The sequence below is a fragment of the Pelobates fuscus genome, chromosome 3 (genome assembly GCF_036172605.1).
Source record: "Pelobates fuscus isolate aPelFus1 chromosome 3, aPelFus1.pri, whole genome shotgun sequence".
Taxonomy (NCBI): Eukaryota; Metazoa; Chordata; class Amphibia; order Anura; family Pelobatidae; genus Pelobates; species Pelobates fuscus.
In genome coordinates, this window is record NC_086319.1 from 16,665,776 (window position 1) to 16,681,089 (window position 15,314).

General features: G+C 43.3%; 1 protein-coding gene across 10 annotated transcripts in view; it reads right to left on the bottom strand.

Annotated features, from left to right (window-relative positions):
- The window catches only part of BICD1 (BICD cargo adaptor 1), a 193,648-nt gene that overhangs the window by 121,289 nt on the left and 57,045 nt on the right, over positions 1–15,314 (bottom strand). For all 10 annotated transcript variants that reach the window (XM_063446766.1, XM_063446765.1, XM_063446768.1 and 7 more), the window contains exon 2: positions 3,768–3,980. In XM_063446766.1, the coding sequence (XP_063302836.1) occupies positions 3,768–3,980 (213 nt within the window). The remainder of the gene's footprint in view (positions 1–3,767; positions 3,981–15,314) is intronic.

The window sequence follows — 15,314 nt, forward strand, 5'->3', positions numbered from 1 at the left end:
GAGGTCCTCGAGGTATGGTGAAATCATGGAATACATTGTAAGTTATATTTGCTTCTATCATGCAACATTGTGTATTGTGCCAATGAAAGCGTTGTTCTGGTCTTATGTCCAAAACAATGGACACTTTACCTGTTATTTTAATTATTGTGCTTAAAGTTGTAAATTCCTAGATCCAAGATGCTTAATTAAAGGGACACTATAGTCACGAAAACAACTTTAACTTAATGAAGCAGTTTTGGTGTATAGACTACGCCCCTGCAGTCTCACTGCTCAATTCTCTGCCATTTAAGAGTTAAAGCACTTTTGTTTCTGTTTATGTAGCCCTAGTGTCAGGATCCCGCGGGCGGCTGCAAGGGGAGGCTGCAGTCCGCTCGCGGCACTCACCCTCCAGCCGTCCGCGGGTCCTTTCCCGGCATACGCTGAACGCTGGGGGACTGCCCAGTCTTGTACACGCCGCGGTCAGCCACCTGACCCGGCGTTAAAGGCACAGTGCCTCAATCACAGTGGGAGGTATACTTATCTCCCACGTGTGATTACTAATTCTGATTGGAAATTATCCAATCAGAATTAATCTAATGGTTTAAATACTTACCTTTCCTGTTCCTCCCTGCCCTGTTGTGGTCTTTGCTTACTACTATTGCTACTGAACTTGTGTTTCTGGTTACGTACTCTCTGGCTTGTTAAACATAGAAACATAGAAACATAGAAACATAGAATGTGACGGCAGATAAGAACCATTCGGCCCATCTAGTCTGCCCAGTTTTCTAAATACTTTCATTAGTCCCTGGCCTTATCTTATAGTTAGGATAGCCTTATGCCTATCCCACGCATGCTTAAACTCCTTTACTGTGTTAACCTCTACCACTTCAGCTGGAAGGCTATTCCATGCATCCACTACCCTCTCAGTAAAGTAATACTTCCTGATATTATTTTTAAACCTTTGTCCCTCTAATTTAAGACTATGTCCTCTTGTTGTGGTAGTTTTTCTTCTTTTAAATATAGTCTCCTCCTTTACTGTGTTGATTCCCTTTATGTATTTAAATGTTTCTATCATATCCCCCCTGTCTCGTCTTTCCTCCATGCTATACATGTTAAGATCCTTTAACCTTTCCTGGTAAGTTTTATCCTGCAATCCATGAACCAGTTTAGTAGCCCTTCTTTGAACTCTCTCTAAGGTATCAATATCCTTCTGAAGATAGGGTCTCCAGTACTGTGTACAGTACTCCAAGTGAGGTCTCACCAGTGTTCTGTACAATGGCATGAGCACTTCCCTCTTTCTACTGCTAATACCTCTCCCTATACAACCAAGCATTCTGCTAGCATTTCCTGCTGCTCTATTACATTGTCTGCCTACCTTTAAGTCATCAGAAATAATCACCCCTAAATCCCTTTCCTCAGATGTTGAGGTTAGGACTCTATCAAATATTCTGTACTCTGCCCTTGGGTTTTTACGTCCAAGATGCATTATCTTGCACTTATCCACATTAAATGTCAGTTGCCACAACTCTGACCATTTTTCTAGTTTACCTAAATCCTTTTCCATTTGGCTTATCCCTCCTGGAACATCAACCCTGTTACATATCTTAGTATCATCCGCCAAAAGACACACCTTACCATCAAGACCTTCTGCAATTTCACTAATAAAAATATTAAAGAGAATGGGTCCAAGTACAGATCCCTGAGGTACCCCACTGGTGACAAGCCCAAGCTTTGAATATACTCCATTGACTACAACCCTCTGTTGCCTGTCACTCAGCCACTGCCTTACCCATTCAACAATATTGGAATCCAAACTCAAAGATTGTAGTTTGTTGATAAGCCTTCTATGTGCAACAGTGTCAAAAGCCTTACTGAAATCGAGGTAAGCAATGTCTACTGCACCACCCTGATCTATAATTTTAGTTACCCAATCAAAAAAATCAATAAGATTAGTTTGGCATGATCTCCCTGAAGTAAACCCATGTTGTCTCTGATCTTGAAATCCATGTGTTTTTAGATGTTCAACAATCCTATCCTTTAACATGGTTTCCATCACTTTCCCCACTACTGAAGTTAGGCTTACTGGCCTATAGTTGCCCGACTCCTCCCTATTACCTTTCTTGTGAATGGGCACAACATTCGCTAACTTCCAATCTTCTGGGACTACTCCTGTTATCAATGATTGGTTAAATAAATCGGTTAATGGTTTTGCTAGTACACCACTAAGCTCTTTTAATAGCTTTGGGTGTATTCCATCAGGTCCCATTGACTTATTTGTCTTTACTTTTGACAGTTGAAATAGAACCTCTTCCTCTGTAAACTCACGTGTAATAAATGACTCATTTATCCTTTTTCTTAACTGAGGTCCCTTTCCTTCATTTTCATCTGTAAATACCGAACAAAAATATTCATTGAGGCAGTCAGCTAGACCTTTATCCTCATCTACATACCTTCCTTCTTTTGTTTTTAATCTAACTAATCCTTGTTTTACTTTTCTTTTCTCATTTATGTATCTAAAAAAGGTTTTGTCCCCCTTTTTTACTGACTGTGCTATTTTCTCTTCTGTGTGTGATTTGGAAGCTCTTATAACTTGCTTAGCCTCTTTCTGCCTAATCTTATAGGTCATTCTGTCTTCCTCACTCTGGGTTTTTTTATAATTACTAAATGCTAACTTTTTGTTTTTTACTATTTTGGCTACATCTGTGGAGTACCACAGTGGTTTCTTGAATTTTTTGCTTTTACTGACAAGCCTAATGCAATTTTCTGTTGCCTTCAGTAGTGCAACTTTTAAATAATCCCATTTCTTTTGGACTCCATTTAAATTGCTCCAGTCTGATAATGACTCCTTTACACATAATTAACAAGTTATGTATAATTGTCTTAAAGGGATACTATAAGCCTCAAAGCCAAGGGAGGTGTGGACTAGGTGTCACGATTCGGGGAACCCAACACGCTAACACACACACAGAAAAGGTGCAGTACATTAATCTGACTTTGTGACTTTCTCCTACCCTTTGACCTCGGCTTGTTTCTCGTTATTCTGTCTTCTGGTTCCCCCTACTTGGCTTGTCTTCTGACTATTCTTTGTGTGCTTAGCCCGGCCACTCTAAGGTCCGGTACTGCACCTTTTCTGTGTGTGTGTTAGCGTGTTGGGTTCCCCGAATCGTGACACCTAGTCCACACCTCCCTTGGCTTTGAGGCTTATAGTATCCCTTTAAGACAATTATACATAACTTGTTAATTGGCAACCTGTAATTTTCAGACCCTACTTACACACTCATATGTCTCATGTTGCCATGGGTCAAAGCACCATATACAATGTTTACAACAGTATAAATGGTCTGACAGTTATTGGTCAGCGATCATTTTCAGCTCTCCAGTACTGACCATATGGCTATATGTAATTCAATAAACATACCTATTCATCAAAAGAGTCCTTTTCAGGATCAACTATGACTACGACACTGACCTCAAACATACTTTTGTCCAGGGTAAATGAATGATAACTGTTCCCTTCTAAAGTCATACAAGACCACCTGAAAACACTGGAGCCCACTCCCATGACCCCAATATATTTATATATGGGGGAAAGAAAATCACACCAGCGTTAAAAATGACTCTACATACCATTAAGGGTAAGCTACTATATATAAAACTAGATATACTGTGGCCACCATGAGACATTGATCATTATTTGTAATTTATGGTCCTGTACCTTGAACTTCATGACAGGTTTCGATAATCCACATAATTTACTTTGTCCCGTCCAACCCAACATCTTTACTTACTTCCTTCAAGTCTTGGACAACAGTGTTTAGGCGTGCATTCTCTCCTTGGACATTGGTGACAACCGCCCGACTCTGCTTAACCTCGTTCTGCATCTCCAGGATCCTCCCCAGGTAATAAGCCTCTTTAGATGCCGACTCCTGCAAGAGAGTCTCCTCTCGAGTTTCGCCATCTTCTGCAACTTTGCGGTGGATGGTGAATGACTGTCCAAAAGCCTGTGTAAGGGTAAAAATAAAGAATTATAGGCATATACTCGTTTACAGACTGGACCTACCCACCATCCATGAGTGATGAGACTCCAACTTTATGCAAAGACCTTAGATTGAAAGTTAAATACCATTATGTGCAGTCTTGTTTTGAACCCTTTTAAAAAAACATGAGAAAAAAAATCTACTTTTCCCTACACTCTATAAAATACACATCTTATATAATATTTCACACATTTCATCATATCCACACTTATACATCCAGCTTAAATGGACACTATAGTCACCTAAACAACTTTAGCTTAATGAAGCAGTTTTGGTGTATAGAACATGCCCCGGCAGCCTCACTGCTCAATCCTCTGCCATTTAAGAGTTAAATCCCTTTGTTTATGAACCCTAGTCACACCTCCCTGCATGTGACTTGCACAGCCTTCCATAAACACTTCCTGTAAAGAGAGCCCTATTTAGGCTTTCTTTATTGCAAGTTCTGTTTAATTAAGGTTTTCTTATCCCATGCTATGTTAATAGCTTGCTAGACCCTGCAAGAGCCATCTGTATGTGATTAAAGTTCAATTTAGAGATCGAGATACAATTATTTAAGGTAAATTACATCTGTTTGAAAGTTAAACCAGTTTTTTTTTCATGCAGGCTCTGTCAATCATAGCCAGGGGAGGTGTGGCTAGGGCTGCATAATAAGTGATTTAACTCCTAAATGACAGTGAATTGAGCAGTGAAATTGCAGGGGAATGATCTATACACTAAAACTGCTTTATTTAGCTAAAGTAATTTAGGTGACTATAGTGTTCCTTTAACCTCAGAGAGGAATGTAACTAAAGTTTGTTATTTGTTGTGCTAAAACATTCCTATAATGTTGTATTACCTGTAGCCTAATGCTTAGAATGAATGTTTTCAAATGGTACTTATATATATATACTTTTACTCAGATCATTGTTGTTGTTGTTACGTCTTTCTCATGTACAGGAAGAAGAAGTTAAATTCTCAGACTCCCCTCTGCTAACTGTATTTCATTTAAACAAGATGGGGTAATACTGAGGCATTCACCAAACAAAATACAGTGATGTAGTCATTTAGTAAAATGCTGACTTTACCAGTTGCTACAGCCAGCTGTTATTTATGTAAACCATATGTTGCCTGACTGTCACAGATATGAACCTTTCACTGTCACTTTAACCTTCATCTGAAGGACGGCTAGAAAGAGCAAACTCTGTAAGAATATTTCGAGCGAAGGACATGTGTACGTTTCACTGTAGGCTCCAAGATGGCATGAAGATGTATGATTGGAAATCTATATTTGGCAATGAATGGGGAAACATTGTATGACCGTTTCAAGGTAAAGAAGCTGATTGGAGGCATAACATAACATATAAATAGATACCAGGATAGAACCAGGATAGAAAGCTGGTCAGTTGTTACACACAATGGATTGCCATTTTAGGTAACACTCTATAGCAAAGGTTTTGTGATGTAATTCCAGTAAAATACAAGTTTAGCAGGCTAAGATTGCCACAAGGCATATGTATGTATATGTGTTTGTAGTATCAGTTAGTTAATAACACGTAGCTAAGATACTGTCATCACTGTACTGACCAGGTGCAGGAATGTAAGAACTGGAATTACGCGTCCCTCTCCTTTGTATCAGATGAGCCACGTGGTTAGACCGGATGGATGAGTTTAGACTCTATTCATTAAATAGGTTAAGGGTATGTGTGGGTGTAGTTAATTGTGGGAGGAGCTACAGTGCTATATAAGGAATGTACTCTATGAAACTCAATCTCTCAAAAACTGAGCTCCTTGTCTTTCCTCCTCCTAATACTGATCCTCCTCTTTCGCTCTCCCTCCAAGTTTGTGGTACCAACATCAGTCCATCCTTGCAAGCGCGCTGTCTTGGTGTCATACTTGACTCTGGTCTCACCTTTGAGCCTCACATCCAGCATGTTGCCAAATCCTGTAGATTCCATCTTAAAAACATAGCCCGCATCCGCCCCTTTCTTGCACCAGATACTACCAAGGAGCTTGTCCATGCTCTAGTAATTTCCCGCATGGATTATTGTAACCCTCTCCTGATTGGTCTCCCCAATAGCCGTACTGCACCCTTACAGTCCGTAATGAATGCTGCTGCTAGATTGATTTTCCTCTCTAGTCGCTTCTCTCACACCTCACCCCTCTGCCAGTCCTTACATTGGCTTCCTGTATGCTATAGGAGTCAATTCAAGGTACTAACTCACACCTATAAAGCACTGAACAACTCTAGCCCTTCTTATATCTTCTCACAGATCCATAGGTATGTCCCTTCTCGGTCTCTCCGTTCTGCCCGTGACCACCTCCTGTCCGTTGTCCGCACTCGTACGGCCAACTCGCGCTTGCAGGACTTCTCGCGGGCGGCTCCCTTCCTATGGAATAGCCTGCCTACCGCCATCAGACTCTCCCCTAGTCTTGCATCTTTTAAGAAGTGCCTTAAAACCCATCTCTTTAGGAAAGCTTATGGCCTCCAAGACTAACCCTTACCTCACATACCTGTCTCTTGCCCTCTCCTAAAGGGCAGCCCACCTTATTTGATTGTAAATTCCTGTCCTAATGTGTTTTACACCCCACCTCCTATAGAATGTAAGCTCGTTTGAGCAGGGTCCTCTTCAACCTATTGTTCCTGTAAGTTTATTTGTAATTGTCCTATTTATAGTTAAATCCCCCTCTCATAATATTGTAAAGCGCTACGGAATCTGTTGGCGCTATATAAATGGCAATAATAAATAAATAAATAAAAATATGTATTCAGTACTCAGACTTTGCTGTATTTTGGTGACGCTAGTCCCTCTGAGTCCCGATCGGTGATCCAATAAAGAATCTCTTCCTTCCTGAAGAAACCTGTGTCCATCTCTCTGTGCTTGGCTTCCGTCAGTTTCTCCGGTATCATTTGGTGCATTGGCCGGGAAGCTCATCGTTCAACGGTAGCTGAGAGGCAGAGGCGTGAGACGGTCTATCTTTGCCCACGTTCTCTACGGCTGCACCCCTGAACTTCTGCGTGGACCTCCCTTCGTCTCGGCGCCACTGGTCTGTTGTCCAGGAGATCATCGGCCTCTACGTGAGAAGTGCTGGGGTGTCCCCGTCGATGAGTGTGAACTCAGGTTCAGGAACGAGGAGGTAAGATAACTGCTGTTTTAGACGGCAGGACCCGCTAGGGGTATACCGATTGTGCGGTAGGCCCAAAGGGGTTTTTGAATCTGTATCTGCCCCCTCTGTCGGAGGGAAGGAGCGAAGGCGCACCGCTCGATCGAACGCTCTTTAGTCAGACCGTTTGATTTGGTTAGTCAGGCGGGGTCCTGGTGTAAGATAGCCCTAGCCGGACACCGGTGTCTTGTCTAGACTAGCGTTCTAGGGTGTATATTACGTTCGCTAGGTCGGAGGGACCGGGAGACTAAGCGGCGCCTGTGTAAATTCGGTTCGCTAGTTCTCATCCTATCTGGGCTAAGTGGGAAGGCGTGTAAATTTGGAACCCACTAGACTTTTGATAGTACGACTAAGAGGCGCCTGTGTAAATTCGGTTCTCTAGCTCGTTGTATAGTGCGACTAAGAGGCGTCTGTGTAAATTCGGTTCTCTAGCTCGCTATATATGTGGTGATTGGGCAGTGTGGCTAACCAAAACGGGTGTATATAGTTTTAGGTAGTCCATTCAAGGTACTGGCCAATAGTTTAGTTGGGAATTGTAAATGTGTTAACGATTGTTTTAGTAAAGTGTATATCTTGTTAGATAGCGCGAGCTCAGCCGTCTAGCGAGAGTGTTAATAGTGTGTTGCTGTATTATAGTGCACGGTACCATAACCCTGTATATTTACTGACATTATATAATAAGTACTAATCATTGTCGTCCATTGCATGTTTAACACCATAACCACTAATAATTGTATTGTGACCTTAACTTGTGCTTTGACCTATGCTAACCGTACTGTAACCGCTATTTGTAAAAGACGATGTTACTGGGGTGTGTTATAGACGGGTAATTCGTATATAGAGAATTATAGCGTGGGTGACTGTGTAGTTACGCCAAAGGGCATAATATTGATTATATAGTGACTGGTGTAGCAGCTGTGTGTGTACGGGAATTCCCTGAGTGTTTATTGTTATTGTGTACGTTTCACTTGGTAACCGTACCACGTGGTGCTGTTGCCAGAGGAAACGGGTGTGACTGTTGAATAGTACGCGTGTATAGTAATCGTTGTCGACGACGTTCCACTGTTAAATATGGGTGCGTCGCAGTCAACGATTCCGGATCCCTTAGGATGTATGGTTAAGAATTTTAAAAAGGGATTCAAAGTTTGTGATTTTGGGGTTAAGATGTCCCCTGTACGTTTGGTCACTTTGTGCACTAGGGAGTGGCCTACTTTGGTTGCGGCATGGCCGCCACGTGGCAGTTTGGATCCAACTCTGGTACAGCGCTTACACGTGGCTGTATCAGGTAGGCCTGAACTTTACGGCCAGTTTCCTTATATTGATTGTTGGAGACAGGCCGTAAATGACTCGCCAAAATGGCTCCGGACATGCCACGAGGAGCAGTGTCGCCTCATGGTAGCTAGGACTTGTTCGTCCACTAGGACTGGTGTTAGGCCCATTTTGGACACGCCCCCTGAGTCCGAGATCCCTTTGCCGCCCCCTTACTTTCCGGTAAGAGGAAGTGACGCAAATACAGGAAGTCCTGTAACCCTTCCCTCATTACCCTCATCCACTTCCGCTTCCTCCTCCAGTACAGGATCCACCCCCCCTCGTACTAAATCTCCCCTTCCGGAACCAGAACCCACCCCCATTAGAAACGAATATCCTGATTTGGCGCCACTTCAGACTTCCGGTCAAGCTTCATCTAGCTCGGCCCGAAGTGTTCTATTCACTACCTTTTCCCAAAACCAACCTCCCACATCCCCATACCCTATATCTCCCCGACCGGAACCCATGACTGACGCTTCCCTACGTAGCCCCATCCAAACCCGACAGTTGACTGGTGCCCAACAATTAAAGCACTATCAGATGCCTCTTCGCTTAAATCCCGGGTCAGCTTATATCGATGCCGCAGGTCAAATGGCACACGCTGACCCTGTCTTCGTATATGTCCCTTTCACCACTACCGACCTTTTAAACTGGAAGACCCATAATTCCTCGTATACTGAGAAACCACAAGCCATGACTGATCTGTTCACCTCAATAGTACAGACACATAATCCGACATGGGCTGATTGCCAGCAGTTATTAATGACTTCATTTAACAATGAGGAAAGGACAAGAATAAATCAAGCAGCCATTAAAGCATTAGAGGATAGAGCCCGTGCTTTGAACCAAGCTAATCCAGCAGCATGGGCCGCAACACATTATCCCAACACTGATCCCGATTGGAACGTAAATGGTGCTGATATGGTTCAACTCAGAGCCTATAGAGACGCTATAATTGCTGGCATGAAAGCCGGAGGAAAGAAAGCCATTAACATGTCGAAGACAGTTGAGGTGATCCAGAAAAGCGATGAAGCGCCCAGTGTCTTTTATGACCGATTATTGGAGGCGTACCGCTTGTACACCCCCTTTAATCCGGAAGACGCAGACAATTCCCGAATGGTTAACTCCGCCTTTGTCAGCCAAGCTTACGGAGATATTAAGCGCAAGCTACAAAAGTTAGAAGGGTTTGCAGGTATGTCAATCTCCCAACTAATGGAGGTAGCTAATAAGGTCTATATGAATAGGGAAACAGAAAGCAAGAAAGAGGAGGAGCGCAAGATGCGTAAAAAGGCTGATATGCTAGCGGTAGCGATCGCAGGCGTAGATAGACGGGGCCCAGATAGAGGCAATAATAGATGGAGTAGGGAGCCTTTGAGTAGGGATCAGTGTGCGTATTGCAAGGAAGAAGGGCATTGGAGGAACGAATGTCCGCAAAGAGAGCAGTACGAGAGAGACCAACCCAGGGCAGGCTACGGAAACTTTAGAGGCAGAGCGAGAGGTAGAGGAGGTCCCGGAGGGAGTAATGGTTATAGAGGGAGTAATGGGAACAGAGGAAGTGTTAGGGAAGACAGGTATATTCCAGCAGCGCAAAGGTCTCGCGATAGAGAAGGTAGGGACTTTGTAGGATTGGCTGACACGGTCATGGAGGACTATTGATACCGACCGGGCTCCATCCCCCTTGGTCGAGCGGAGCCTATGGTCGATGTATCAATAGGGGGGAAAAGGAGTGCGTTCATGATCGACACTGGTGCTGAACATTCAGTGGTGACTAATCTAGTTGCTCCTCCATCTGGAAGGACTATTACTGTGATAGGAGCAACTGGAAGAAGTGCTGAAAGACCGGTTCTTAAAAGTCGACTCTGTACATTGGGAGGCCACGTAGTAAAACACCAATTCCTTTATATGCCTGAATGTCCAGTCCAATTGCTGGGACGTGATATGCTATCCAAATTACAAGCGCAGATTACGTTCCTACCAGATGGAACAACATCTTTAAAGTTTAATGGACCTTCAGGTATTATGACTTTATCCGTACCAAAGGAAGAAGAGTGGCGACTTTATACAGTGTTGACTAGCCAAAACCCTAGGAGTGATGAGACATTGTTTAACATACCAGGAGTTTGGGCAGAGAACAACCCACCAGGACTGGCCCGCAATATTCCACCAATAAAAATTGAACTGAAACATGGGGTTTATCCAGTGAGCCTAAGACAATATCACATTCCGCAGAAGGCTAAGAAGAACATCCAATCCTATCTGGATAAGTTCATACGGTATGGTATCCTAAAATTCTGTACTTCCCCCTGGAACACCCCATTGCTGCCTGTTCAAAAGCCCGGCACAGATGAGTATCGACCTGTGCAGGACTTAAGAGCAGTCAATGATGCGGTTGTTAGCATACATCCAGTTGTACCCAATCCATATAACCTGCTTGCTTTAATTCCGGGCGGGGCTACTTACTTCACAGTCTTAGATCTCAAAGATGCCTTCTTTTGCCTCCGAATTGCCGCAGAAAGTCAATGTATTTTCGCTTTCCAATGGGAGAACGCTGTAACGGGCTCAAAACGCCAAATGACTTGGACAAGACTGCCCCAAGGGTTTAAAAATTCACCTACCCTATTTGGTTCAGCCCTAAGTCAAGATCTATTGGATTTCGAGTCCATCCCAGGAGAGTGTGTATTGTTACAATATGTAGATGACTTGTTGATAGCAGCAGTTACAAAAGAAATCTGTCAGCAAGCAACGCACGATCTACTACACATTCTCTGGAAGGCAGGATACAAGGTGTCTAGAAAGAAGGCTCAGTTGTGTTTGCCAACTGTCAAGTATCTAGGATTCCATATCTCTGAAGGTCAAAGAATTATGGGGCCAGAGAGAAAAGAAGCTGTCTGCCAAATACCAATACCCAAGAATAGAAGACAAGTGCGAGAATTCTTGGGGGCAGCAGGCTTCTGTAGGATATGGATTCCCAGCTATGCGATACTAGCAAAACCTCTGTACGCAGCTATCAAAGGTACAGAGCACGACCCCTTCTTATGGACCCAAGAACAGCAAACGGCATTTGAAGATGTGAAGAAGGCTTTGATGAGTGCCCCAGCATTAGGTCTACCTGATCACACACGACCATTCTACTTATATGTACACGAGCAAAGAAGAATGGCTGTGGGAGTATTGACACAGTACTTGGGATCATGGCAAAGACCTGTTGCCTACATGTCTAAGCAACTGGATGCAGTGGCCAGCGGACTTCCACCTTGTCTAAGAGCCGTAGCTGCAGCCGCCCTGCTAGTAGCTGAAGCCGATAAACTCACTCTGGGTCAAGAACTTTATGTACGAGTCCCACATGCAGTACAGACGTTGTTGGATTACAAAGGAAATCATTGGTTTAGTAATAGCCGTATGACCAAGTATCAAGCAATGTTGTGTGAAAACCCAAGAGTGCATTTAGAGACTGTAAACACCTTAAATCCAGCTACCCTTTTGCCACAACCTACTGAAAGTCAACATGATTGTTTGGAAGTAATGGATGAAGTATTCTCAAGTAGACCAGATCTTCGTGATTTTCCCATCCAGAACCCCGATGTTCAATATTACACCGACGGCAGTAGTTATGTGAAAGAAGGGATCCGCTATGCAGGATATGCAGTGACAACAATAGACAAGGTGATAGAAGCTCGGCCACTGGCGAAAGGAACATCAGCACAAAAGGCAGAATTAATAGCACTAACACGAGCGTTACAATTGGCTGAAGGTTTAAGAGTAAATATCTATACGGACTCTAAGTATGCGTTTTTAACCACTCATGCCCACGGAGCTTTGTATAAAGAAAGAGGACTACTGAATTCAGAAGGCAAAGAAATCAAGTACGCAGCTGAAATCCTACAACTATTGGAAGCAGTGTGGGAGCCGAAAGAAGTCGGTATCATACATTGTCGAGCGCATCTGAGAGGAGATGGTGATGTAACCAAGGGAAATCGGATGGCAGATAGTGCAGCTAAGCGTGCTGCTGAATCAGGAAGACAGGAGTATGTAGGGCATATAGCTGCTCTTATACCAACTCCACTGTCCCAATGGACTCCAGTTTATACAGCTCAAGAAGAGGAGTGGTTAAAGACTGAACCGGGAAAGTATCTGGAGAACAAGTGGTATCAGCTAGAAGATGGAAGAATAGTTATACCAGCATCGCTAGCGGTAGAAATTGTCCAAAATTATCACAACGGGACACATTCTGGGAGAGACAGTACTGAAGAATCTCTTAGAAAACATTTCTACATACCAAGATTGTCCAACTTGACTCAGGCCATTGTACGCAGATGTGTAACGTGTGCTAAGAATAATGCAAGACAAGGACCAGTAAAGCCACCAGGAGTTCAGTTTATGGGGGGACTCCCCATGTCCGATCTACAAATAGACTTTACAGTGATGCCTAAATCGGGTGGACATCGTTACCTGCTGGTAATTGTGTGCACCTATTCAGGCTGGGTAGAAGCATGTCCTACTCGTACAGAGAAAGCAGGAGAAGTTGTGAGATTCCTGCTACGAGAAATAATACCCCGATATGGACTACCCTGTTCTATAGGATCGGACAATGGTCCAGCTTTTGTTCACCAGTGCCTACAACAACTGACTCATATGCTTGGTATAAAGTGGAGGCTTCATACTGCATATAGACCCCAGAGTTCTGGTAAGGTAGAGAGAATGAATAGAACTATAAAGAACCAGTTGGCTAAAATGTGTCAGGAAACCCAACTTAAGTGGAACGTTCTCTTACCTATAGCCTTATTGCGAATCCGCAGTACCCCTACCAGAAGGATGGGCCTCTCTCCTTTTGAAATCATGTATGGGCGACCACCTCCCGTACTTGGTAACTTAAGGGGGGACTTGAGTCAGTTGGGAGAAGGAATTACCCGGCAGCAGGTTGTAGAGTTGGGTAAGACTATGGAGGAGGTACAGAAATGGGTACAAGATAGATTACCTGTGAATATTTATCCCCCTGTTCATAGTTATCATCCAGGAGATCAAGTGTGGATTAAAGAGTGGAATAATGTACCGTTAGGGCCCAAGTGGAGAGGTCCTTATGTTGTTCTTTTGTCTACCCCTACAGCAATAAAAGTAGCAGAAGTGACTCCGTGGATACATCACTCCAGGGTTAAACCAGCAGCAGTCGATTCTTGGCAAGTTACAGCAGATCCAGAGAATCCCTGCAAGATCCGGTTAAAACGCACTACTCAGTCGGAGTAACGAGGAATTATTGTGGATTACAAATTTTATTGTTACAGGTGTGAGTGAGAAGGCCATAATAAAGCCTGTCCGCTTACCATCACATAGTGTATAAGCCAGGAAAGTCTCGAAGGGACACCTGTGAAGATGAGCAGAACTCCATTCCCTGCAGCCCCTCACATCCTGGAAGCTGAGGCGCCATCGCACGGACGAAGACTGAGGATGACGGCGAAAGATGTGCTTTTGATAGTGTTTATTTATATGTGTTTTTATATTCAGGAAGGTAGAGGTACCGACACTCCTAGCTGTGAGGTATGCATTAAGACTACGAGAACAGGTAACCATATTTCCCAAACCCTAATTTGGCATTCACAATACGAATGTAAAGGAGATGTATCGAGATGTAGATACTTAAATATAGATTATAGTGTGTGCCATTTAGGAGTAGGAGAACCTAAGTGCTTCAGTCCGGAGTATCAGCCTCGTACAATTTGGTTGACTCTCAGGAATGGAGATCCTCAGGGGACCCTAATTAATAAAACGGTGTTAGAATCCGTACATTCTTCGGGTGTTCTGCTATTTGATGCGTGTAAAGCGATATCGAGTGGTAGAAAGCCGTGGAATGTATGTGGGGATCTTAGATGGGAGAGGACGTATGGGTCTAACGATAAATATATTTGTCCCAGTAGCAAAAATAAATATGTAAGTCCTAGATGCCCAAATAGAGATTATAACTTTTGCCCATATTGGTCTTGTGTGGGGTGGGCAACTTGGGGACAGACAGTAGACAAAGACATGATAGTGACTAAGTTGCCGACTAGCCCTTATTGTAAGTCTATGGAATGCAACCCAGTCCATATACTCATTAATAACCCCGACAAGTTCTTAGATAAGTATGGAAATTTATTTGGGTTTCAAATATACGGGACGGGTTTAGATCCTGGGACATTATTGTTTATAGGAATAGAGACTGATACGGTATCCTCCCAGACTCATCAAGTATACCATTCCTTTTACGAAGAGATGAGTATAGATAATAAGATCCCCCATAATGCTAAAAACCTGTTCATCGATTTAGCTGAAAGTATTGCCGGTAGTCTTAATGTTACCAACTGCTATGTGTGTGGAGGTACTAACATGGGAGACCAATGGCCTTGGGAAGCAAAGGAGGTAATGTCCGGTTCTGAGGCAGTTGACCAATTAATATCTACACAAGCCGATTATCATATGAGTGTTAGAGGTAAATCTGAGTGGAGATTAAAGACCTCCATCATAGGTTATGTTTGCATAGCAAGGAAAGGAATAATGTATAATACTTCTGTAGGAGAATTAACTTGTCTAGGGCAAAAAGCTTATGATGATGATACAAAGAATACAACTTGGTGGTCGGCTTCAAATGTCTCAGAACCATCTAACCCGTTTGCTAGATATGCCAATTTAAAGGATGTGTGGTTTGATCTATCCATCACATCTACTTGGAGAGCCCCAGCAAATTTGTACTGGATCTGTGGTAAGAAAGCCTATTCGGAGCTGCCACAGGACTGGGAAGGGGCATGTGTGTTGGGTATGCTCAAACCATCCTTCTTCTTGTTACCGATTGAAACAGGTGAGACTTTAGGTGTTAAAGTG